Source organism: Carassius carassius, chromosome 24 (assembly GCF_963082965.1).
Source record: "Carassius carassius chromosome 24, fCarCar2.1, whole genome shotgun sequence".
Lineage (NCBI taxonomy): Eukaryota > Metazoa > Chordata > Actinopteri > Cypriniformes > Cyprinidae > Carassius > Carassius carassius.
The window spans coordinates 31,348,629-31,373,753 of NC_081778.1; the positions used below are offsets into that span (position 1 = coordinate 31,348,629).

Here is a 25,125-nt window from a genome sequence, read left to right on the forward strand (position 1 = left end):
TGAGGCTCATTTACACACACTAGATTAATCACAGAAAGAGTGCACTGAAATATTAAAGCACAAAATCCTAAAACTTTCAGGTTTAATGATCGGCCGAGTAGAAATGAGAAAAAAGCAGAAATGAGAGGGAGCATTCATTGTTTTCAGTCTCCGTCTGAATCTGCATTAATCCTTTTCAACATTCATGTGTAAATAAGTTGGACCATTCTGGTGTTTTCTCATCTCTGAGTCGGTCAGGCTTAGTGTTTTAGACTCTCTCAGCATAAGGGCTTTCATCTGAATCTCTGCGCTCATCCGTCTGATGCCACAAAACTGAACAAAGTGTCAAAATGAAGAAGGGCAACTTCTAATTGCACTCAGACGTTTTAAATCATCTGATATCGACCCTGAGGATATCTGGCATTTCTGTTCGTCTGCCATCGGGATTCACAGAGAGATCCTCAGCCAGCGTTTCTGCTGACGTGACGCCGGTTAAATGTCATAGGCACCGCGTTCATCTCTGAATGAGTTCTGACTTCAGGGAAAGTTCACATTCAAATCATCCTTTGAAACCTTTTGTAAAAAGTTTCAACTTTGAAAAGCCTATGATGCATGCACCTCAGTTTTAGAGTTATTTGTGGATAATTTTGAACTAAAGTATGAAAATAATTGCACTGGTTATCACATTAGTGTGTTTTAATGTTTAACCAGGAGGTTTGGTTTGAAGTGCTTTTACTTTGTATAGAATGGAAAAAAAATAACACCTTTTCAAAAGTGACCAGCCTACAAAAAAAACAGCGTATAAATCTCTAATTATGACTAAATATTGGATTCTGTTGTGTTTTATTTATTTTTTTGTCAGCTTGTTTTCTTTCTGTAGGCACAGGTTTTGTGTTTTATTTTTGTGGAATGCCGTTAAATGTTGAAAAGTGCAAGTTTGTGCCATTTTGTACAAAATAAAAGCATGTCAAGACAATTTTCCTGGTTAACTTTTGTTTTTGTTGAAATCATAACAAAAGATAAAACAAAGATTAATCTATAAAGAAATATACAAACATAAATAAAATAATAATAATCATCTTTATTTTGTTATAAAAATTAATGATTCAATATACTTTTATTTTGTATAAAATGGCACAAAGTCACACTTGTGGAGTTTCTGGAAAAAAAAAAAAACACTTACAAGTATCTAATTTTGTTATATTCAAATATAAAGATTATTCAATAATTTTTTACAAAATACTATTTCAGCCTACTTTAAAATTTCACATTAAATTCAGAGTTTCTTTGTAATTATTTGTGAAATATACCACCTTTTTTTCAATTTTAGACTAGTTTCAGTCTATTTTTCACACAAAACTTAATCATAAAAATCTTTAAAATATAAAATATAACAGATTATATGGACACATTTTTATCGATTTAATGATGTTTTTTGTTCCGTCCCCATTTATTACTTTAGCATCCTTGAGATACTATTATAGTTTTTATTCATATTTTGAATTTGTTTATATTTTTATATTGTCCAATTTCAGTTTAATTAGTTTAAATCTTTATAATTTTGATGTGTTTTTGTCTTTTTAAGTATTTATGACCAGCCTGGAAAAATTAGCTTTTTTTTATAGTACATTATCACCAAATATTGGACAGACTGAATCTAATATTTGGTGATATTTTATCATAAAAAAGCAATTTATAAGCTATTTTTTTGCAGGCTGGTCATTTCTGACCTAGAACATCACAAGTACAAGTTGAGAAAAAATATCCCAAAAAGTTATCTAAAAAAAACTGTGTGATCAAAGTCCCAGTTTGGACTAAAACGAAAAACAACAACAACAACAAAAAATACACTTGCTACAAAATGTTACATTAAAATAAATTAATATAAAATAAAAACAAATCAAAATAAACCAACTTCTAACAATCCGTTGAACCCTAAAAAATATTAAATAAAAATATATTACTAACAACAACAACAAAAAGTGATTACACTGCATCTTGCAACCAAGACCGCTTCTGACCTTTGACCCCAGGGAGGCCCTGAGAGAGACTCTGTCCAGTGATGAGCTGCACCAGAGGAACCAGTGGACACTGTTCGGGAACGAGGCTGAGAAACTGGAGATGGGTGTGATCAGAAACCAGCGTGTTGTCCGTGAGCGAGCGGATCGATTGGCTCTGCGCTGCGAGGTGAGTGACTCAAATACAGCAATCTCAGCTCTTTCACTTTCTAGTTTTAAAGGACCGGATCTATTCCGAAATTAATTTTCTGGATTCATTTACTCACTCTCATGCTGTTTCAGTCCTCTACAGCTATATTTTTCCTGACTATCCTGGTCAGTTTTATTTCAATAAAGTGAAAGTAAATGGGGACAGAACAAAAAAGCATCCACAAAAGCATTATAAATTAGTTTATAATCATACATTTATTCTGTTATGAAATAATTTTATAATGCTTTTATGACAGATTTTTGTGAAAAAAACAGACTTGTATATTATAGTAAACTCAAACCATTATATATACAGTATACTATATATATATATATAATAAACTATTTGAAAGGAAATAATAAAATATATTAAAAATATATTTTTTTCGGCTGCTTGCTTGGCAACATTTCTGATTTTAAATTAGTTTAATTTACTTGATGATCTAAAATAACTACAAGTACTGAAATAATAAATAAGAATTATTAAAAAACAAAATAGCACTCTTTAAAAATATACTAAAAAGACAAAAAAAATTTAATCCAAATAATTACAATTCAAGCTAATTAAAATGAAAGTGCACAATATAAAATAAAATAAAAATTCAAAATATGAATAAAAACCATGGTAGTATCTCAAGGATGCTAAAGAAATAAATAGGGACAGAACAGAAAACACCATAAAATCAATATAAATTAGTCCATATGACCTGTATGTTACATTTCAATGATAAACATTTGTGCAAGATTTGTTTGAAGAGATTGAAATCAGACTAAAACTCAGAAATTGGTAGTATATTTACAAAGAAACTGCAAGTAACACTTAATTTAATGTGAAATTTTGAGGTAGACTGAAATAGGATTTCATTAAAAAAACACTTGAATAATATTTATTAAAAAAAAATGTATTACAATAAAAACTAAAAATTCAAATTCTCATTTTCATTTCGTTTACATTGATGTATTACATAACTAAAGCTAAAAATGGAAACTATAAAGACGTCTGTTTTTTATGCAAGCTTTGAAATGAGTAGCTGACGACAGAACTGCTTGTTATCCGTCAGGCCGAGAGAAAAGCTTCACTGCACATGAAGTTCATGGAGGATCTGAGCATGAAGGCTCCTGATTTCCCCGTCCCGCTGCGGCCGCACACGGTGTGGGCCGGGATGGACGTCCATCTCTCCTGTTTGATCCAGGGCTGCCCGGTCCCCAGCATCACATGGTGAGAGTCTCAACAAGCCTGTATCTCCACAACAAAGAGCCTCCATCTCAGAGACACAATCTTGTGAATCTTGTCCACAGGTTTAAGGATGATGTTCCTCTCCGAGGTTCCCTTCCGTGGAACTACAAGCTGAAGAAGAAGTGCGGCCTCGATGTTTTAGAGATCAGGAGGTGATGCTAAAAACCAATAAGTCATAGGGCATCATTAATATACTATTCTAGCTTTTATTAATATTTTTAATTAAATATCTTCTTTTTATGTTTTCCATTTTCATTTTAATATATATATATATATATTTTTTTAAATGTGTCTATATAGATTTCATTCATTTTTAATTCAGCTTTAGTTTACTTTTAAGTTAAACTGAACAAAGATGAGAAATGGCAACTTGCTGTAATAAAATATTAATTTCAGTTTTTTTATTATTTTATGTAGGAATTTTATGCCATATTATAGTTAATAATTATTTGTAAGTTAGAAACCAAGCATCACTTTATTATTTAAATTTAAAAAATATATATATATATTTATTTACTTCATTTAATTTGGTTAAAATTTTGAAATCGCAAAAAATAAATAAAAAGTAAGATGAAACGAGAGAAAATAGTAATTCTATTATCTAAAATAAGCATATTTCAGATATAAATATAATATATGACAATATATATAAATAAATAAATTATATATATATATATATATATATATATATATATATATATATATATATATATATATGTACAGTACAGACCAAAAGTTTGGAAACATTACTATTTTTAATGTTTTTGAAAGAAGTTTCTTCTGCTCATCAAGCCTGCATTTATTTGATCAAAAATACAGTAAAAATGTAATATTGTGATATATTATTACAATTTAAAATAATTGTTTTAAAATTTATTATACTTTAAATTATCATTTATTTCTGTGATGCAAAGCTGAATTTTTAGGATCATTATCACATGATCCTTTAGAAATCATTCTAATATGATGATTCATTATCAAAGTTGGAAACAGTTCTGCTGCTTAATATTTTTTCAGAACATGTGATACTTTTTTAGGATACTTTGATGAATAAAAAGCAGAACTGTTTCCAACACTCATAATAATCAGAATATTAGAATGATTTCTAAATGATCATGTGATCGACTGATGTTACATGTGACACTGAAGCTGGAGGAATGATGCTGAAAATTCAGCTTTGCATCACAGGAATAAATTATTTTTTTAAAGTATATTCAAATAGAAAACTATTATTTTAAGTTGTAATAATATTTCACAATATTACTGTTTTTTCTGTATTTTTGATCAAATAAATGCAGGCTTGATGAGCAGAAGAAACTTCTTTCAAAAACATTAAAAATAGTAATGTTTCCAAACTTTTGGTCTGTACTGTACATATATATATATATATATATATATATATATATATATATATATATATATATATATATATATATATATATATTTATATATTTCAGCTACTTCAGGCAACATTTCTGATTTGAAATTAGTTTAATTTACTTGATTATCTAAAATAAAATAATAATTATTTGTAAGTTAGAAACCAAGCATCACTTTATTATTTAATTAATTTGTTTTATTTTATATTTATTTAATTAATTTATTTTGGTTCAACTTTTGAAATCGCAAAAAATAAATGAAAAGTCAGATGAAACGAGAGAAAATAGTAATTCTATTATCTAAAATTAGCATATTTCAGATATAAATATACAGTAATTATATTACAATATATATAAATAAACGTAAAACAAAATTCACAGAAAACAAGCGAGGAAATAACAGTTCAAAGATGCATATCTTTATATTAATGTAATAAATAAATAAATATACAAAGATTATTTTATCTCAAGTAACAAAAATGTTTTTTTAATGCTTTTAATTTGAATTTTAATTACAAAAAAACAGAGCCCTTAATAACACATTTCATTTCCTTCTTGAAACACAAGGTGAATGTTTGAGGTTCTGTGCTCCATATTTAATTAAATGTTCAATAAATGGCTGATTAATTCATTGAAAAATACTGCTTGCAGATACTCCTCAACAATAAAAGATGTCTGCTCTCTAATTACGTTTTCTTTCTCTCTTTTCTTTAAGATGTTCTGCTGAAGATGCTGGAGAATACAAGGTTATAGCGAAAAGTTCTCTGGGAGAGGTGACATCCAGTGCCAGGCTGACAGTCAACTGTGAGTTGATGTTTATCGTATTATTTAGCTGATTCCATGATTTAAGTTGAGTTTGAACATTGTTCTTCCTTTATTCCTCCATTTGCAGCACATGAAGGGGCCGAGGCGAAACTGAAGCGTTCGTGGACACCCAGTGAGTATCTTTGCTCTTCTTAATGCAAAATAAACAGAGTATTTTTGGAGCATTTTATCTTGTAATGCAACCACCAAGAATTCTCTATGCAACCACCTTACCTTTAAGTTATGTATATATAGGTATATAAATGCTGTTCTTTCTGATCACCTATGAATTCTGAAAAATAAAATGCATCATGGTTTCTACAAATATATAACTGTTTTCAACATTGATGATAATCAGAAATGTTTTTTTGAGCAGCAAAACAGCATATTTTCATGATTTCTGAAGATCATGTGACACTGAAGACTGGAGGAATGATGCTGAAAATACAGCGGAGCATCACAGAAATAAATTACAGTTTACAGTCTATTTACATAGAAAGCAGCTATTTTAAATTGTAATAATATTTCACAATATTACTGTTTTTACTGTATTTCTTTTCCACATACATTTCAATGGTAAAGGATAATGCAGTAGGAGAGATGCTTGAATATTTATTATATTGACAATGAAACCACCAATAACAGCCTAGCATTGTTGCAGCGAGTTTTGCATGCAAACACACTTTGTAATGTATTATTCCAGGACGGCACACATTAAAAGCAAAAACGACTTCATTACTCCATGCAATTTAGCTACAGCATTTTCAAACAAATCTGAATTCCCGATACAGCCCTTCTGCTGATATGAGAGAACATCACAATTCATTTATATTTGCAAGCATGTGGAATTGTGTTGTCGAATCACTTCCATCACTTCCAATTTCATCTCTCCTCAATTACCTGTTCCATCACCGAGAACGATAGCTAAACAAATAGCACATCTTCTCTAACATCATCAGCATTGGCCCTTTGTGACGGCCCCAGCGCAGGGCCTTGGCATTTGTCTCATTACATTAACTCTTGTCCTCATCTTTGGGATGGATTTCGGTGCTGTTTGCTGGGAATGGGAACTCGAAGGATACTGGAAAAAAAAATGCCATTACACTCCAATTATTTTCTCCGCTTGTACAACATATGGCTTAAAGCTACTATTAAATATTGTAGAAACATAATTTTCTGTAAAATTGCTTTGCAAAAAAAAACACTATACAAACAAACTTGAATTGAATCAATTGAGTCCTTTCTTACGTTCATTTTCACAGCCTGACGAAGGCAAGAAGATCACAAACAAAAGCTACTTACTACCTGTCACTTAACAAATGTAATTAAAAGTGACTGAATTGAAAATGTTTTAACTTGATGAGTAGAGTAGTCTTATATCAGAGAAATGGAATTGTGATTTTTTACTGGAAATTCAAGGGGAAACACAATATGCATACTATATAACCTTGGTAATGTCTATTAAATACTAAATTAAATATTATAATGTATGGCGCCGGTCCTTTATTTTGATTGGTTGAGCTGCATTTGAAGCTGCTGTAAATGACTCTATAAACACACATCTTCGACTTCATAACATCAGAATGTGTTTCCGCAATTCAATGTATTATATAGAGGTGGAAAGAGTACAAAAATATTCTACTCAAGTAAAAGTACCATTACATTAATGAAATTTTACTTAAGTACAAGTAAAAGTACCAGTCTAAAAATCTACTCAAGTAAAAGTAAAAAGTAGCTCATTTAAAATTTACTCAGAGTAAAAATTACTTAGTTACATTTTAACAGTGGGAGGGAGTCAAAATGGGACAGGCCAAGAGTGTCAAACTCAGTTCCTGGAGGGCCACAGTCCTGCACAGTTTAGATTTAACCCTAATTAAACACACCTGATCCAGCTAATCTAATCATTTAGGTTTATTTGAAAACTACAGGATATGTGTGCTGGAGCAGGGTTAGAACTAAACTCTGCAGGGCTACGGCCCTCCAGGAACTGAGTCTGACAGCCCTGGGATAGGTCTATTAATCTCAAACTAGTTGTTTTTAATTAAAGGAATCAGTTATTTAGAATAATAAAACATTTGGGCTGTTACCAGGCAAATCAGTATCAACAAACTCATCTTTTAATGCAGAGGAAATGCAGAAGATTCATTGGAAGTGGCATTTAGATGTATTACACTGTTTAGTGCAGGACAAGAATGCATTTAACCTGCAGTTACAAATGCATGAATAATGTTTTGATATACAAGACATAAAATGTTGAATACTCATTTAAAATGATAAGAAATTCATTATTTAAAAAAATCAAAAGATACTTTAAATGTGAAATTAAAATGGCCAGTATGTGTCAGCAAGTCACTGTTAATAAGTGAGTCATTGCGATTGAACCGAATCATTTAAACGGTTGATTCATTCAGGAACGAAACACTGTCACGTTGCTCAGAGACGCAAAACTGTGCTTTGGTGGCTGTGTTTGGAATTATTTTCTGTTGTAGAAATAGAGCTAAAAAGGCAATATGGTGTCTAAAACGCAAGTCTCTTAATTAACTTGTTTACTGAACTGTTTACTGATTTTGATTTAATATATGAAATTATATAAATATGTGAATTTTCTGCCCCTATATCTTCAATTTTGTGATCATTCTAAATGCATTTTAGGAGACTGAATCACACAGTGAAAGAACGCACTATAAATGCGCGCGCACATCATTAAAACAAAAATAGCACACTCCTCACCACTGTCTTTTTGGCTAATTTGTGGAAAACCTCTTGCTAAAATGTCAAAGCTTCATTTTAACCACAAATGCAACGATGCAATTATTTAGCTTACCTCTACATTCTTGCGAAGGGTTGATGTCTTGTCGAGATTTTATAAGCTGCTAGTTTGGTCTTCCTAGGCAAGTACAGCTTACACTGCATAATAGAGCATACATATGGCCAGGGGTTCACTTCATTTCCTTCGAGTTCAACTTCAGAATATGACGGGGTTTCGTTTTTAGCGGTGTCTGCACCACTAACGCCTGTTTTGTCCGTCTGCATCTTTCTTGGGATTTTAGCGCCAGTTTGCCCTCCTGCCCATTATTTACTGCCGTAGTTTCCAGGGAGCGATTTTTTATTTATATATATTTTTTTTTTATGTGTTTTAAAATGTAGCGAAGTACAATACTTCAAACAAAATATACTTAGGTAAAAGTAAAATTACAGATTTAAAAAATTACTTTAAAAAGTATTAGTACACAAAAAAGCTACTCAATTACAGTAACGCGAGTAAATGTAATTCGTTACTTTCCACCTCTGGTTATTTATTTAATGAAGTATGAGTGAGCTGTGGGGCTCTCTGATCACTGTTTGGTTCCTCTTATACAGAGCGACATGCAGAAACGGAAATCAGCTAAACCTGTGATGAGGACTGTAAAAGATAGACTTATGAAGCAGAGTGGGATTTACAACAAGCCTGCTTCAACTGCACTGACTCGAGTGTTTCTGAAGCTACAGTAACCGATCTGAAAGAGTTCACAGATTCTGTAATATCATACATCCGATTCTGTGAGGATATTTGTGCATTCCTACCAGGACTGCAAAACTCAGACAGCTCCGTCAGGCCAAAGAAGATGCCTAGAGGAGTGAGGACAGAGTCTTCTTTAAACAGACCAAAAACACACTGACAAAGGAGTAGCTAAGAGGCACTACTCCGAAAATCTGAGAAACCAGTTTTCTGCCAATGACCCTGCATCAGTTTAGAAAGGACTGAAAGACATCACCAATTACAAGACTCCTTCCTCCATCACTGTGAATAATCAACAACCGGGCTATGATTTGAATGAGTTTAACCCTGACTCACACCCCACACCTGCTCTGACCTTCTCTCCAGTGATATATTAACATCTCCTGCACTTCAGATCAGTGAAGATGATGTGCGTCAAGTCTTCAAGAAACAGAAGAGAGGGAAAGCACCAGGCCCAGATGGTGTTACACCAGCTGACCTTCAGATCTCCATCAGATTCCCTCAGGAAATACATCTAAGGAACAGTTGACTTGGCAATAAACATGACATTTATGATTCTGATTCAATTCGGTTAGCTTGTCTTGCAGACCTGGCAACCCTGCCCGTCAAAGAAATCCTCCCATGCGTGAGAAACGTTTATTTGCATGTATGTGTTAAAGTCCACAATTTACGAAGTGCAGATGGAATGTTATTTAAAAGTTTTCTGTTTCAGGTACAGAACTGTATGCTCGAGTTTCTTATAGGTAAACTTAATCTATGCCGTGAAGTATATAAGAGATCTGAGAGATAAGCATATATATGTGTGTAAAGAAGTATTAAATATTGTGGGTCTCATTGCTTTAATGAATTGAGAGTATGAATTCAGAAGAATATAATTTTGCTAACTTTTCCTGTTCTTTCTCCTTCTAGTCTCAGTTCCAGAGCCGGACGCTCAGCTGGCCTCCACCTTTCCTCCAACATTTGTGAAAGAAGGTGATAACTTGGTTCTGCAGTGCAGTTTCACCAAAGCTTTACTACCGTTCCAACAGGAAGTGACCTGGTACAGAGACGGTGAGACGCCCTGACATGGAATTTCATCTAGTGGAAAGATATTTTGAACCTGATATCCCAATAAAAACATAGGTTTACACTAGTAGATGCATTTATCCAAAGTAACATCACAAGAATTTTATCTTCTAAGACTCACAGTGCAGCAATGCAAAGTTAACCACAGAGCCACAACCACCCAGAACACTCTAGCAACAGCATAATAACCTGGCTTAAATCTGTCTGCTCAGGGCTGGTGGTGCGTCAGTCCAGTCGTGTGGAGCTGCAGACGGGTCTGCGATCTGCCAGTCTCACCCTGAAGCGAGTGCACAAGGAACATGAAGGGCTTTACAGTGTCCGTCTGCACACCTGGGACGGGACCGTCGAGCACAGCGCCTATGTCTATGTCAAAGGTCAGATCCTCATATACTCTTAGTGTTTTAAATAATAAAATAAGATTAAATATTTATAATAGAAACAATTATGGAAGTCTGTTTCTCAATTGAAAAAAAATAAAATAAATGAAAATGGTAATTGCTACTTTTATCTCACAATTCCGACTGTTTTTTCACAATGTTAATTTCTTTTTATTGCGAGTTTATACTTTGCCATTCTGATTTTATTTTTGGATTTCTTACTTAATTCTCACAATTGCAAGTTTATATCTCGCAATTCAGAATTTTTTTCCATTGCAACTTTTTTTCTGTACAATTCTGATATTATTTTCACAATTCTGACTTTTTTCTCACAATTGCAAGTTTATATATGGTGACTCTGACCTCTTTTCTCGCAACTGCAAGTTTATATTTTACGACTCTGAACTTTTTTATCGCAATTGCAAGTTTATATCTTGCAATTAACTTTTTTCTCACAATTGCAAGTTTATATCTTGCGACCCTGACCTATTTTCTCACAATTGCAAGTTTATATCTTGCAATTAACTTTTTTCTCACAATTGCAAGTTTATATCTTGCGACTCTGACCTGTTTTCTTGCAATTGCAAGTTTATATCTTGCGACTCTGACCTATTTTCTCGCAATTACAAGTTTATATCTTGTGACTCTGACCTCTTTTCTGGCAATTGCAACTTTATATCTTGCGAATCCAACCTCTTTTCTCACAATTGCAAGTTTATATCTTGTAATTAACTTTTTTCTCACAATTGCAAGTTTATAACTTGCAATTAACTTTTTTCTCGCAATTGCAAGTTTATATCTTGCGACTCTGACCTCTTTTCTCGCAATTGCAAGTTTATAACTTGCAATTAACTTTTTTCTCGCAATTGCAAGTTTATATCTTGCAACTCTGACCTCTTTTCTCGCAACTGCAATTTTATATATTGCAACTCCGACATTTTTTCTCGCAATTGCAAGTTTATATCTTGCAATTGACTTTTTTCTCTCAGGCAAAGTGAGAAAGAGCTGGGCTGATCAGTTGTTGGATGTCACCACTCCAGATTATTGGCGATTGAAGAGGTTTAGTGTGTTACAATTGCCGCCTGTCTCTCCTGATTAAGAAATGTAAAACTCCTCAGAGACATAATTCTCATGAATCTGTGATGTTCTTTCAGTGCAGAGTTTCCCTGTCAGCGTAAGTCCTTAAAAGCAAGGCGAGGACAGGAATTGAATTTCCTGTCTCATTAAAGGAAGTAGGCCGCTCTGTAAGCCTGCAGTGTAGTAATTAGAAAGTGAGCTTCACTCTGCTGCGCGTGACATCCTCGCTTAATCTCAGAGGAAAAATTTGCATTACAAATCTGCCAGGTAACAGGAAGGAGCCGGAGGTTGCTCTTATGAGTCTGTTTCATCCTTGTTGGTGTGGATTAAACAAATAAGAGTGTTAGAAGCCCTGCAGCCGTCCTCTTCTAAGAAAGTTTCTGAAGTAAGCTTAACTGTGCTGCGGAGGGAAATTTCATCTTTCAGTGGATGCTCAGTTATATGTCAAGGAAACTTAATGGGGTTTCCAGTAATTCATTTTCTACAAAATAGACATAAATGGTAACAGATATAAATAGACATGAATGATTACCGTTAACTAAAAGTAAAACTACTAAAAAAAAAAAAAAATTTCACATCAAAAAAAGCTGAGCTAAAATAAAATATAAAAATGCCATAAACGCTTAAAATTTTTTAATGACATTATTTATTATTATTAAATAAAAATAGACATGAATGACTGTTTTGTTATTGTTAACAAACTAAAACTATTACGAAGAATTTTCTTTATTTAAAAGAAATCTGAAATTAAAAATACAAATAATAAATGAAACATTTTAAATAAAAAAAGCTTAAATTAAAACAAATGGATTTCTCATTAAATAAATAAAAATAAAAATAGACTAAATAATAATTGTTAATTAATTAATTAATTAAATAATGTTATTAACTAAAACTAAATCTAATCTATTTTAGATTAAAATTTTAAACAAAAATAATTATAAGAAAACTAAATTAACTGAAATCTAGTCTAAAACTGCAATAAAAATAAATTAAAGCTGAACGGACATATAAAACAAAACAAAAACAAAAGCATAAAACAAATACCTCTAATTAAAATGAAAAATAGCTAGCTAAAATGAAAAATACGAAACTAATTTAAAATATCAATAAATACTGAAAGAGTACTGAAGAGTTTGATGTGTTCATACTGAAATCTTATTCTTTTTTTCTTGTCAAATCTGAGCACTATTTGAAAAATTGTTGAGATCTCTTCTGAAACTACTTTTTTCAGGAAAAACATCGGGAAAATTCAAGCTCAGACTCTCTCTCTCTCTCTCTGTCTCTCTCTCTCTCTCTCTCTCTCTCTCTCTCCCTCTCAAGTTCAAGTTCAAGTTCAAGTTCAAGTTGCTTTATTGGCATGACATTTGAGTTACAGTATTGCCAAAGCATTTAGATACAGAATAAAATATAAAATATGATTACAATAAAATACAATACAATAAAATTAGCAACAGCAGATAATATTTCTAATATTAATAATAGTAATTATATACAATTAAGAATATCAAATAAAACAGTTGAATATAATAAATGATCCCTTTCGTATGGTGTGTATGGTGTATAAATATTTAGCAGCTAGTGTGACTGCCGTCTCATTCTCTCCAAGTATATAGAGTAGTTTCTCTGAGTCATTTAGAGACAAGAATGAAGGATTCAAAGCTTCAAACTGTGAGAAGAATGTTTCTCTTGTAGTGCTGTATTTGGGACAGACAAGAAGAAAGTGTTTCTCATCCTCTGTTTGATTCAGCTCACAGTGTTTGCTGTCTCTCTTCTCTCGGTAGCCAGGATCTTTTATGTCTACCAATCTCTATTTCCAAATCATGATCACTGAGTCGATATTTTGAAAGGATTTGTCTTTCTTTTAATGGCTTGAGTGATAAGTAATTTGCCAGTTTTGTGGTTCTGTTTAGGGCCGAATAACACTGGAGTTTGGTTTGGAGCTCAAATCAATTTTTTTATTTTTCATCATAATTATACTTCAGATTTTTGTCAATTAGTTTCTGAATGTTGGGGTTGTGATTGGAGTCAGACTCAGTTTGGGTTTCCTTCATCAGTTCCTTCATCGAGTGTGTTTAGAGGATGAGACATTGTGTGTGGGGGGGGGGGGGGGGGGGCTTTATATTGAACAGATTGAGTGTGTCAGATTGAGTCAGGTGATGATAGAACTGAACAGCTGTTTTTTGTATTTCTGTGTGTAAGGGGTATAAGCCCAGCTCAGCCCTGCAGGCATTATTAGCTTCTGTTTACCCTTAGGATGTTTTTGGCAAATTCCAATTGTGTTCTTTCTATTAAACTTTTGTCCCAGTTTTCAAATTTTAATATTGGTCCCCAAATCTCACTCCCATATAGTAGGATTGGTTTGATGATTGCGTGACATAATTTAATCCATGTTCTAATTGGTAATATTAATTGGCCAAACCGTGCTTTAATGGCATAAAATGCCCTCCGTGCCTTCTCATTGAGGGCCTTGACGGCCAGACTGAAGCCCCCTGATGCTGAGATCTGGATGCCCAGGTAAGTGCAGCTGCTGCTGTGCTCCAGGACTTCTCCTCCGTAACTGAACTGGTATCTGCTTCCCTGAGACCTGGCCTTCTTCTGGAACACCATGACCCTGGTTTTGTCCACTCCTCACAGTACTGTTCCAGCAGGGCCAGGCTGTGCTGGAGACCCTCGGCAGAAGCAGGTCGTCTGCATACAGCAGGCTCTTGACTTCAGAGTCGTGTAGAGCGAGGCCTGGGATGCTGTCGGAGCAGCTCGTTGATGTAGATGTTAAACAGTGTTGGGCTCAGACTGCACCCCTGCCTCACTCCACGACTCTGTTCTCAGATTCCCAATCTTGACCGCACATTTACTGTTTTTATACATGGATTCTATAATATCGAATGTTTTCCCACCAATGCCAATTTGTAATCATTTGTACAGTAAACCGTCATGCCAAATAGAATCGAAAGCTTTTTTAAAATCAATGAAACATGTAAATATTTTTCTTTGTTTGTCCTTTAGATTTTTGTTCATTAGAGTGTGGAGAGAATAGATGTGGTCAGATGTACGTTGTTTTGGTAAAAAGCCAAATTGTGATTTATTTAGGATGTTGTGTCTTGTGAGGAGTGTCACTATGCGGCTGTTTATTATATTACAGAAGAGCTTAGCTAGATTACTGCCCACACAGATGCCACGGTAATTACTGGGATCCAGTTTATCTCCTTTCTTATATATGGGTGTGATCAGTCCTTCAGACCAGGCCTCAGGGAAGTCACCAGACCGTAAGATCAGATTGAATAATTTAGCCAGAGCTTGAGTTATGGAAGGACTGCTGAGTCTGAGCATCTCATTACTGATGTTGTCCTGTCCACATGCCTTCTTTAATTTGAGGTGTTTAATGTGCTCTGATATTTCTGAGGTTGTTATAATCATAACAACATCAACATCATTGGTCATTTTTGATAGTTTTCTTCAGATCGTCTAGTTTTCTCTGTGTTTTAGTTTGGGGCTGGTTGAGGTCTGGTTCTAGTGGTTCTGTCTCTCTGTCTCTCTGTCTCTCTCTCTCTGTCTCTCTCTCTCTGTGTGTCTCTCTCTGTCTCTCTCTCTCTGTGTGTCTCTCTCTCTCTAGATGGACCTGCGGTTGTGGTCGGGGCTCCAGGTTCTCCTCTGCAGGTGAAGTGTTCTGATGTGAGCCGGGATTACGTCTTCCTCTCGTGGATTCCTCCCAGTGCAGACGGAGCTGCTGCTGTTCAGGGTTACTTCATAGAGAGGTGAAGCATGATCCACGATGCTCTCATGAGCTCTCATCTTAAGAGAGATCCGAGCAGCTTCTAGCTGTTTAGGGATAAAACTTGAAATGAAAGACAAGTGAAAGACAGCTTCCTGCCTCGTAGCAACATGCTGCTTCACTCTGCAATGTTCTGCCAGTTTTTGTCTTGTTGGATTGCGTTCAGTTTTTGAAGATAATTGCATTTTATTATGCATACTTGAGGAGTCCAAAAGTCTGAGACCACCACTGAAAATGCTTCTGTTTGGCATTTTTAAAATGCAATTATTTTCCCATTATGAAACAAAATTTTAAGCATAATAGTTTGAGTGAAAAGTTGACTGAATTTCTAAATATATCGGTTTTTCCTTTTTGTACTTTAATGTACTTTCCTTTTAGAATCAGAATGACATTTATTGCCACGACAAAAACAATAGCTAAGACGGATGATAAAAATAAAGAGACACAAATTAAAAATATGTCATATAAAAATACACAAAAGACAAAATAGACAATATTTCTCAAACTTTACATAAACAAACTCTGGTGTTTTAGATGATAGATGTTCTAAATGTTTGCTAGGGGTTAGTTTTAATGCATTGCCATACTATTTCATGAGTGTTCAGAATGGTTGCATTTCTAAAGGTTGCAATGTAATGAGACGTCTTTAATGCATTTCTATGCTGTTGCATAGAAATGATATTCTCCTTGATTTAAATGGCAACCTCCACTACTAATAAAGCTGCAATAAATGCATATCACTACTCTGATGCTTTATTATGTTCAAAATGCTCTCATGTCACAGTCTCTTCTCTCTCGTGCAGGTGTGACATCGGTGTTGGGAAGTGGGAACGCTGTAATGATGTCATCCAGAGGGAGTGTCATTATCCCATCATGGGATTGAAGGAAAACACAATGTACCAGTTCCGTGTGTGTGCAGTCAACCAGGCCGGCGTGGGCCGTCCGTCTAAATCCACTGACCCCATCCTGACTTCTGACCCCCTGGAGCCCAGCAGGACTACGGGTAAGAGCATCCACACGCATTATAAAGAAAGTCTCTTATGTAATGCTCTGATCTCCTGCTTTCTTCTCATCTCTCTCTCTCTCTCTGTCAGTGGTGAAGGTGGATCGCGGGAGAGAGATTGTGATCACTAAGGACCAGCTGGAGGGTGTGTAGATCACACTGATGCAGTCGAGTGGGGAGATAAGAAGAAATGCATGCTTCTACACTCACACACAAGCTCAGATTTACTGTGCATGGAGGAGATCATGTGATGAGTCTTTATCATGTGGTGTTTCATTGCATCCGATCACACTGTAGGGTTGAAAGTCACCACAATGGTCAAGAACATTTCATGCTTAAATCCAAAGACAAAAGAAATGGTATTTTAGTCTAGTAATGAAAATGCTTTTATGGTTTTAGTTTTAGTTACCAAAAATAAACTTGCAGAACACATTGCATGAATTAAAATGAAAGGAAAAAATGATAATTACGATTATAATAATTTACATTGCATGATGTTTTGAATAGCTTTATACCATAGTTTGAACCGAATGCATGCCATATTTTGAAACAAAAATAACTGAAAACAATCTTCCTGAAAAATGTTATTGCTTTTCTTTTGCATAAAGTCTGGTTACTTTTTTAAATAAAAATGTAAAAATATGCATAACATTATGTTACACTGAGAATAAAATTAAACCAATGGGAAAAAAACTTAAAGTAACCCGTAGAAGAAAAAAAAAACACACACACGCCTTAAGCACGCAGAATAATGTAAGTGGACTTTTATTTTATTTTATTTTTTTTTATTTTTTTTATTTTTTTACTTTACTTTGTTTTATTTTGTTTTATTTATTTTTTTTATTTTTATATATTTTTTAAAAACAGAAACAATATTTTTCATAAAGAATGAAGCCTAGAGCAATTTAGCAGATTTTATGTATTGTAACAATTATGTTCAAAACAATTAAGGAAACTTACTTTATACATTATCATTAAAGTAGTGGAAAAAATATTTTTTATAGTAAATAAATAAATAGTAAATTTTTACTATTTAATTTGTTAATAAAATGTATATAAAATGTCAGTGTTTGTTGAACTGCCACTAATTTTGATTTAAATAACAAACATAAATATATTACAGTAAGGAGAATCTACTAGTAAGATTCGCCATTAAGAATAATGAAACTTTGTAAATAAATAAATGAAATATTATAATGTTAGGGTATGTGTTCTTCATCTTTCAATATTATAGTTTTTATTAGTATTTATGTTAGTAGTACATTTATGTTTATATTTTTAATTTTAATTTTAATGTTAGTAATTCCATTATTTTTGTCATTTCTGTTTTTTCATGTCTTTATAGTATCCTATGTTTTTTTCTGTTTTAGTTATTTTAATAACTTAATGTAAAACGAAATGTGAAATATTATACGTTATATAATAAAATGCGTTTATTTTTTATTTTAAGTTTAAGAATTTTTTTCTCTTTTTTTTGTTAGCAATAAAAACCTTGCAGGATACATAAATGAGAATTTAAGGACAAATGAGCTCAACTGCCATAAAAATAATTTCCCGATGCTTCATTTTCTTAATGCATAAAATTAAATTGATATTTCTGTTCTTTGATTTGGAGGGGAAATATGACCTGCACATATTCTTGACAGAATTCATTAAATTCAGCCTTAAAAAACTGATTTGTTGCTCCTGCCGTCTCTTCTGATATGTCTTTCTTTTTCGTGAATTAACCACCCTAAAAACTGTACGACTCGGACAGTTATGATGATGAATTTGCTCTGTTTCATAGGGCAGATCTCATATAAAGCATTCGCAGGTGGTCTGCGCTCCCGGTACAGCAATAGCAATGAAGTCTGAGGCAGTTTTATTGGCCCTCAGCATTAAAAAGATGATGATATGTCGCTGAAGCTTAAAGATTTAAATGACGTACACTGTGCTGCTAATTACCATGGACTCACGGGCCGTTATGAGGAGCGTAAAGAGCCTGTATAGACCTGTTGAGTGGTTTTATCAAGTACTGAATTTTTTGCATTCATGCATAGAAACATTTAGAGGAGCAGCAAGATTTCACAATACGAACCAGTAGTTTAACTGTAATCCATATACTGCATACATCCTCATCACTAGATAAATCAGCTCTGTTATAAACCCTAGTGAGCTGCCTTGCTGTCTGTGATCTAGATAGAAGAAGAAGCATCCTAACTGACTCACAATTGATTTCAGTACAGTTTGGCGACTAAGACATGCATAAAATGCATCTAAATGCTTAACCCTCTAAGCATTTATATCGATGATATATATTTTATTCATCCTTCATGCAAATGCATTGAGAAGCCACTCATTGTAAAAATAAGAATCGTGATGTTTATTATGCATATTTTGTTTTGGGGGAATATTCATCTCTGATTGTTTCATTAAAAAACCATTAAACTCACTATTGCATTTGTGCAACATTGTCAAGTTTATAATCTTTGCAATAGTGCGGTTGATATTTCACTAAACATGCTGAGAAAAACTATTACAGGTCAAATACTGAATTTCTATGCTATGACAAATTTGTAATTTGTTCAGTGTTTTTGCAACGCATGTTTAGTAAAAATGAGGTATCTTTGTATTGCCTTGTACAGTTTTTCCTACAGTGGATCTGTGAGGGTTGATATCTAGTGTAGTGTCATTTTAGCAAGCATTGATATTTAGGGTATATATTTTTTGCATTAGGAAGAAACTAATTATAAAATCGTTATAGAATCGTAATCTTTGTTTTTTTTTCTGTGAATATTTACCTATGATTTACTGAATTAATATTATCATTTTAATATTGCTATTTGTATTTCATTACAAATGCTGAGAGAAAAATTATAAGTGAAATTTTAATGTCAAACTTGTTTCTTTGACAAATTGCAGCGTGTTTTGTTATTTTAACCCACATTTATTGAAAATATGTATCTTTGCATTGCCTTCTACAGTTACAGCCCTAAAACTAATAATCGAGTATTGACATCTAGTGCAATATTATTTTAGTATCATTAAGTGCTATTATAGGTTTTGAATGATATTATATTTTTATATTTTCTCTTTCATTTTAATTTTAAGTTAAAAAGTTACTTTTATTTGGTTTGATTAAATATGTATAATTTTTATCAGCTTTTTTTAATTTTAGTTATTTTAGTACCTCAAATGAAAATGTGGAACGTTGTCTTTTTTATACTTCGAAATATAATATTTATATATTTTTTGTTTTATTTTTTTACTATCTTAAATTGCATTTTATATATATATATATATATATATATATATATATATATTTTTTTTTTTTTTTTTTTTTTTTTAATTCAAAAAATGTTTATTTTATCTCAAATAAATAAATGTTTTTATGGTTTTAGTTAACAATCATAACCTGGTCTGGTGTGACCATGCTTTTACCCGTTCTCCATGAGTCCCTCGCTCTCCTGCTTCTTTCTGCATGCTGTATGTTGCCAGTGTTCTGCACTGTTCTCAATCTCTCCTCTTTGCCGTCCAAAGGCCAAATCCGAGTCCCGTTCCCCCCCACCGATGTGCAAGTTTGTGAGCTTAGCGACACCTACGCCGTGCTGAGCTGGACTGAACCGGATCCACGGGGCAGAGAGCCTCTCACTTACTCCGTGGAGCGGGTGAGAGTTGACATTCATCCCATGCACTACTTGCAGTTCAGCCCTGTGGGGTCTTCATTATTTCAAAATAAAAATGTGTTTGACTATAATGTACAGGACTGTTTTAGTGCCTAAAACACAACTGAGAACAATTCATTTATACTAAACTGTAATTGAGATATTTGTGAATTAGATCAAGTAATACTGAGTGAATGACAATTTTTGTATTATTCCTCACCTCCAGGTATTTTAATAAAGGGGCTCACTACAGCTTTAATGCTCATTCAACTTCTCAAAACTCCCAAATCTTGCTCTCCATTATTGCATGGATGAGACATGCAGAAAGACAGGGAGAAAAATTCTGGAAGGCAACAGTAGATATAAATGGCAGAATATACAATTTGTTATTTAATGCATTAACATTTTTATTTTTGCATATGTTCTAGTAAATTTGTAATTTAATGCAAAAATAAATGTGAGCACAGTGCACTTATATATACATATATATATAATTATACATGTATTCAAAGCACGTGCATGTGCATGACTTTCAGCAAACAAAATCGTTTTTTTATTTTATTTAAAATTACAAAATTTCTGCATGTTTGCAATCCATGTACAAAATATTTAGGTGCTATGTTAAAAAATAAAAAAAATAAAAAACTAGCAACCCAAAGCAGAGTTCATTGGACAGAGCTGGCTTGTTAGCATGTTTAATTACACATTTGTACGTTTCTTTAGATAAAGCATCTTAATGAATCAATGTAAAACTGTAAATGTTGGGTTTGATGGGTTCAGTGTAATCTTTTATTATTTATTCACTATAAAGAACATTTAATGTATTTATAAATAAAATGTATTATGTATTTATTTAATGTTTTAATATTTCAAACATTTTTATAGTATTAGTATTTTGAAAGAAGTTTTATCTTTGTTTTTTAGTTTTATTTGTAATTTTTAGTTTGTTTTACTAATTTTGTTATTTGTAATTTTTATTGTTTTTTTTTATTCTGTTTAGCTTTTATCTATTTCAGTATTAGTCATTTTAAAGTACTTCAACTTAATCTTATTTATTAAAGTTAATTGCCAAGACAATCCATAGTTATTTTTTTGTTTGTTTGTTTTTTACATTTTCCATCTAATATTTATTTATTTTATTTTTGAATTAGGGTCTTTTTATAGTTTCAGATTTCTTTTTCATTTTAGTTTGTTTTAGTAATTTTGTAATGTTTTTTTTTTTTTGCTTTACTTTTTTTCAGAATTAGTCATTTTAAAGTACTTCATCTTAATCTTATTTATTTCAGTTAGTTGTATATATTTTTTTATATTTTTTTTCCCTGGGAATCGAACCATGGCATTGCTGTTGCAAGCAGCATTGCTCTTTCTGTTCCTATTACAAGAACAAACAACTACATTACGTCATTGTCACTTTTAAGCATTGAAGTTGAGCTGTCAAGCATTCAACTGCAACTGTTTATTAAAATGCATTCTATTATAGTTGCATTGCATCTCTATCTGTATGTACGTCTGCATTCTTGGCGAATCCAGTAACCCTAGCAGACATTAAATTATCTTGGTAAAAACTTAATGCTACAGAGCATATAAAATACACAAAAAAACATTTTTAAAGTTTAGCTTCTCAGTTTCTGATGTCCATTGCTTCCAGCACTGCAAAAGGTCAAGATCCTTCTGGTTTTCGAGGGCAATTATTAAAGGTACTCACAGCGTAAAAGTGCTTAGAGGGATTGGTTCTCAGAGCAGAGGAGGTCGAATCTTCCAGTATCAGACACAAAGAGCTCCAGCAGACTCTGTAATGAACAGGAGAAAGCACACACTGCCACAGGACATGCTCTTTATTGGACTCTTTATAAGAAAAACCATAATAAAACCGTCTAGTTCATCGGGATCATCTGAAATTGTGGGGGCAAAAATACACATTTATGAAAAAAGATTTAAATTCCCATTTACCACCGGGCACGTTTTATTATAGAGGATATTGCAATACTTTATCTTCATGGAGACTGGCTACTTTATCTAAGTGAAATTTATAGTTAAAAATAAAAATGATAAATTCCTGGGGAACACATATAATGGCAAAAACTTATTTATATATTTATATACACACAAAAAATATATATATACAGAATAAAATTAGACAGAAATTCAAGGCAACACGCATACTAACCCCCAAATAAAAATGTTTTGATATTTTTATATGTGATTGTCCATTTATGTGAAGATGATGCAATGTGATTTTATTTTTATTTTTCAAAACTAAATTAAACTTGCATAAATTACATATACAAAAATTTATAATATACGGACCAAAACTTAGACAGAAATTCTTAAGGAACACAAATGGTGGAAAAATATGTATATTTTTTGAGAAATTTCTGGTCTGTTTATTTTTAATTCTGTATTTATTTATTTATTTATTTTATTCTAAACAAGTGTAATTCAAAGTTTAAAAATTAAATAAACGGACCAGAAATTTGACAAAAATAGTTCTGATTCAATAAACACACATACTGGCAAAATGTTTAGCTTGAATGTTCTTTAAGTCGCTTTGGATAAATAATAAATAACACTACATTAATGTAAAGATGCCTGTTAAGATTGTGTCTTATTTCAGTCCCTAACAGGGAAGGAGAGCTGGCATCTGGCCAGTATGGATATGACAGTCCTGTCTACAAGATTTGTGGCGTTCGATCAGCAGAAGGGAAAGTCATACACTTACCGTGTTCGCTCTGTGAACAAGTATGGCATTAGCGACCCGTCTCTTCCCAGCGAACCCATCTCAATTGGACAGCCGCTAGGTGACCATCTTCTTAAAGGAACAGTGCACATAAAATAAAAATGAGTCATTATTTACCCACTCTCAAGTTGTTCCAAACCTGTATGAATTTTGAACACACAAAAAATATATATATATTGTGAATAATCTTTGTGAGTTGATGGTAGCCATTGACTCCCATAGTATGGAAAAAAGAAGCCAATGGCTGCCGTAAACTCTTTAGTCACAAACTTTCTTCAAAATAACTTCTTTTGTGTTCAGAAGAAGAAAAAAAAATCATAAAGTTTGGAAACAAGTGGAGGGTGAGTAAATTATGACAGAATTTTATGAACTGTAGACTTAAACCAGTACGTTTGAGCGATGGTTTTCTATCTTTTAGGAGTTCCTGACCCACCACACGGCGTCCTTTCCATCCGAGACACCAACAGTTCAGTCCTGTTGCAGTGGAAGGTGCCCAAAATAACAGAGGGCATTGTGGGATACTATCTGTATTGCAGTGAGGTTGGAAGTGGACAGTGGAAGACCATCAACAATAAACCCATTACCAAAACCAGGTCTCTCCTTGTATCCAGCTTGAGAAGCAATTAAAGGGATAGTTCACACAAAACTGAAATTTCACTCTTTATTTACTCACCATCGGCCGATACAAGATGTAGGTTACTTTCTTCTTCAATAGAACAGTAAAGAAGATTTTTAGCTGAAACCGTGGTGCTTAGGAGATTCATAAAATGCAATGGCTACCATCACTTTGAAAGTCAAAATAAGCATTTCAGGCAACAAAACAAAATTAATATCCCTGACGATATAGTGAGATCTTATGAAGTGAATTGATCATTCTGTGCAAGAAACTGAACGTTATTTATCACCAGGTATTAATGTTGTAAATGACCTGAGGGTGAGTAAATTAACAGCACAATTTATATTTAGTTTGAAGTATCCCTTTAAAGGGTTAGTTCAGCCAAACCCGTAAGACCTCCATTCATCTTCGGAACACAGTTTAAGATATTTTAGATTTAGTCCGAGAGCTTTCTGTCCCTCCATTGAAAATGTGTGTACGGTATACTGTCCATGTCCAGAAAGGTAATAAAAACATCTTCAAAGTAGTCCATGTGACATCAGAGGGTCAGTTAGAATTTGTTGAAACATTGAAAATACTTTTTGGTCCGAAAATAATAAAAAATTACGACTTTATTCAGCATTGTCTTCTCTCCGGGTCTGTTGTCAATCCACGCTCATGACATTTTATTTAGCAAATTGAGGGAACGAATTAATAAATTGCACACACAATTTAGCAAATTTAGGGAACAAATTAATAAATCGCGTGCACAATTTAGCAAATTGAGGGAAAGGACTAATAAATCGCACACACAATTTAGCAAATTGAGGGAATGGATTAATAAATCGCGCACACAATTTAGCAAATTTAGGGAACGAATTAATAAATCGCGCGCACAATTTAGCAAATTGAGGGAAAGGATTAATAAATCGCACACACAATTTATTAAAAATTGAGGGAACGGATTAATAAATTGCGCACACAATTTAGCAAATTGAGGGAACGAATTACTAAATTGTGGGCACAATTTAGCAAATTGAGGGAACGAATTAATAAATCGCACGAACAATTTAGCAAATTGAAGAAACTAATTAATAAATTGCGGGCACAATTTAGCAAATTAAGGGAACGGATTTATAAGTCGTGTGCACAATTTAGCAAATTGAGGGAAAGGATTAGTAAATCGTGCGCACAATTTAGCAAATTGAGGGAATGAATTAATAAATCGCGCGCACAATTTAGCAAATTGAGGGAATGAATTAATAAATCGGGCGCACAATTTAGCAAATTGAGGGAACGAATTAATAAATTGCATGCACAATTTAGCAAATTGAGGGAACGAATTAATAAATCGCGTGTACAATTTAGCAAATTTAGGGAACGAATTAATAAATCGCGCGCACAATTTAGCAAATTGAGGCAATGGATTAATAAGTCGCGCACACAATTTAGCAAATTTAGGGAACGAATTAATAAATCGTGCGCACAATTTAGCAAATTGAGGGAAAGGATTAATAAATCGCACACGCAATTTAGCAAATTGAGGGAATGGATTAATAAATCGCGCGCACAATTTAGCAAATTGAGGGAATGGATTAATAAATTGCACACACAATTTAGCAAATAGAGGGAACGAATTAATAAATTGCGGGCACAATTTAGCAAATTGAGGGAACGAATTAATAAATCGCACGCACAATTTAGCAAATTGAGGGAACGAATTAATAAATTGCGGGCACAATTTAGCAAA

At 33.0% G+C, this 25,125-nt stretch overlaps 1 protein-coding gene across 1 annotated transcript in view; it reads left to right on the forward strand.

Moving 5' to 3' along the window:
- Window positions 1-25,125, forward strand: part of myom3 (myomesin 3) — a 67,364-nt gene that overhangs the window by 18,859 nt on the left and 23,380 nt on the right. Inside the window, exons 5-17 of the mRNA XM_059508558.1 lie at window positions 2,013-2,166; window positions 3,248-3,405; window positions 3,486-3,575; window positions 5,518-5,606; window positions 5,695-5,739; window positions 10,015-10,155; window positions 10,383-10,544; window positions 15,238-15,379; window positions 16,200-16,399; window positions 16,491-16,544; window positions 19,919-20,046; window positions 22,658-22,841; window positions 23,199-23,373. Of these exons, the coding sequence (XP_059364541.1) occupies window positions 2,013-2,166; window positions 3,248-3,405; window positions 3,486-3,575; window positions 5,518-5,606; window positions 5,695-5,739; window positions 10,015-10,155; window positions 10,383-10,544; window positions 15,238-15,379; window positions 16,200-16,399; window positions 16,491-16,544; window positions 19,919-20,046; window positions 22,658-22,841; window positions 23,199-23,373 (1,722 nt within the window). The remainder of the gene's footprint in view (window positions 1-2,012; window positions 2,167-3,247; window positions 3,406-3,485; window positions 3,576-5,517; window positions 5,607-5,694; window positions 5,740-10,014; window positions 10,156-10,382; window positions 10,545-15,237; window positions 15,380-16,199; window positions 16,400-16,490; window positions 16,545-19,918; window positions 20,047-22,657; window positions 22,842-23,198; window positions 23,374-25,125) is intronic.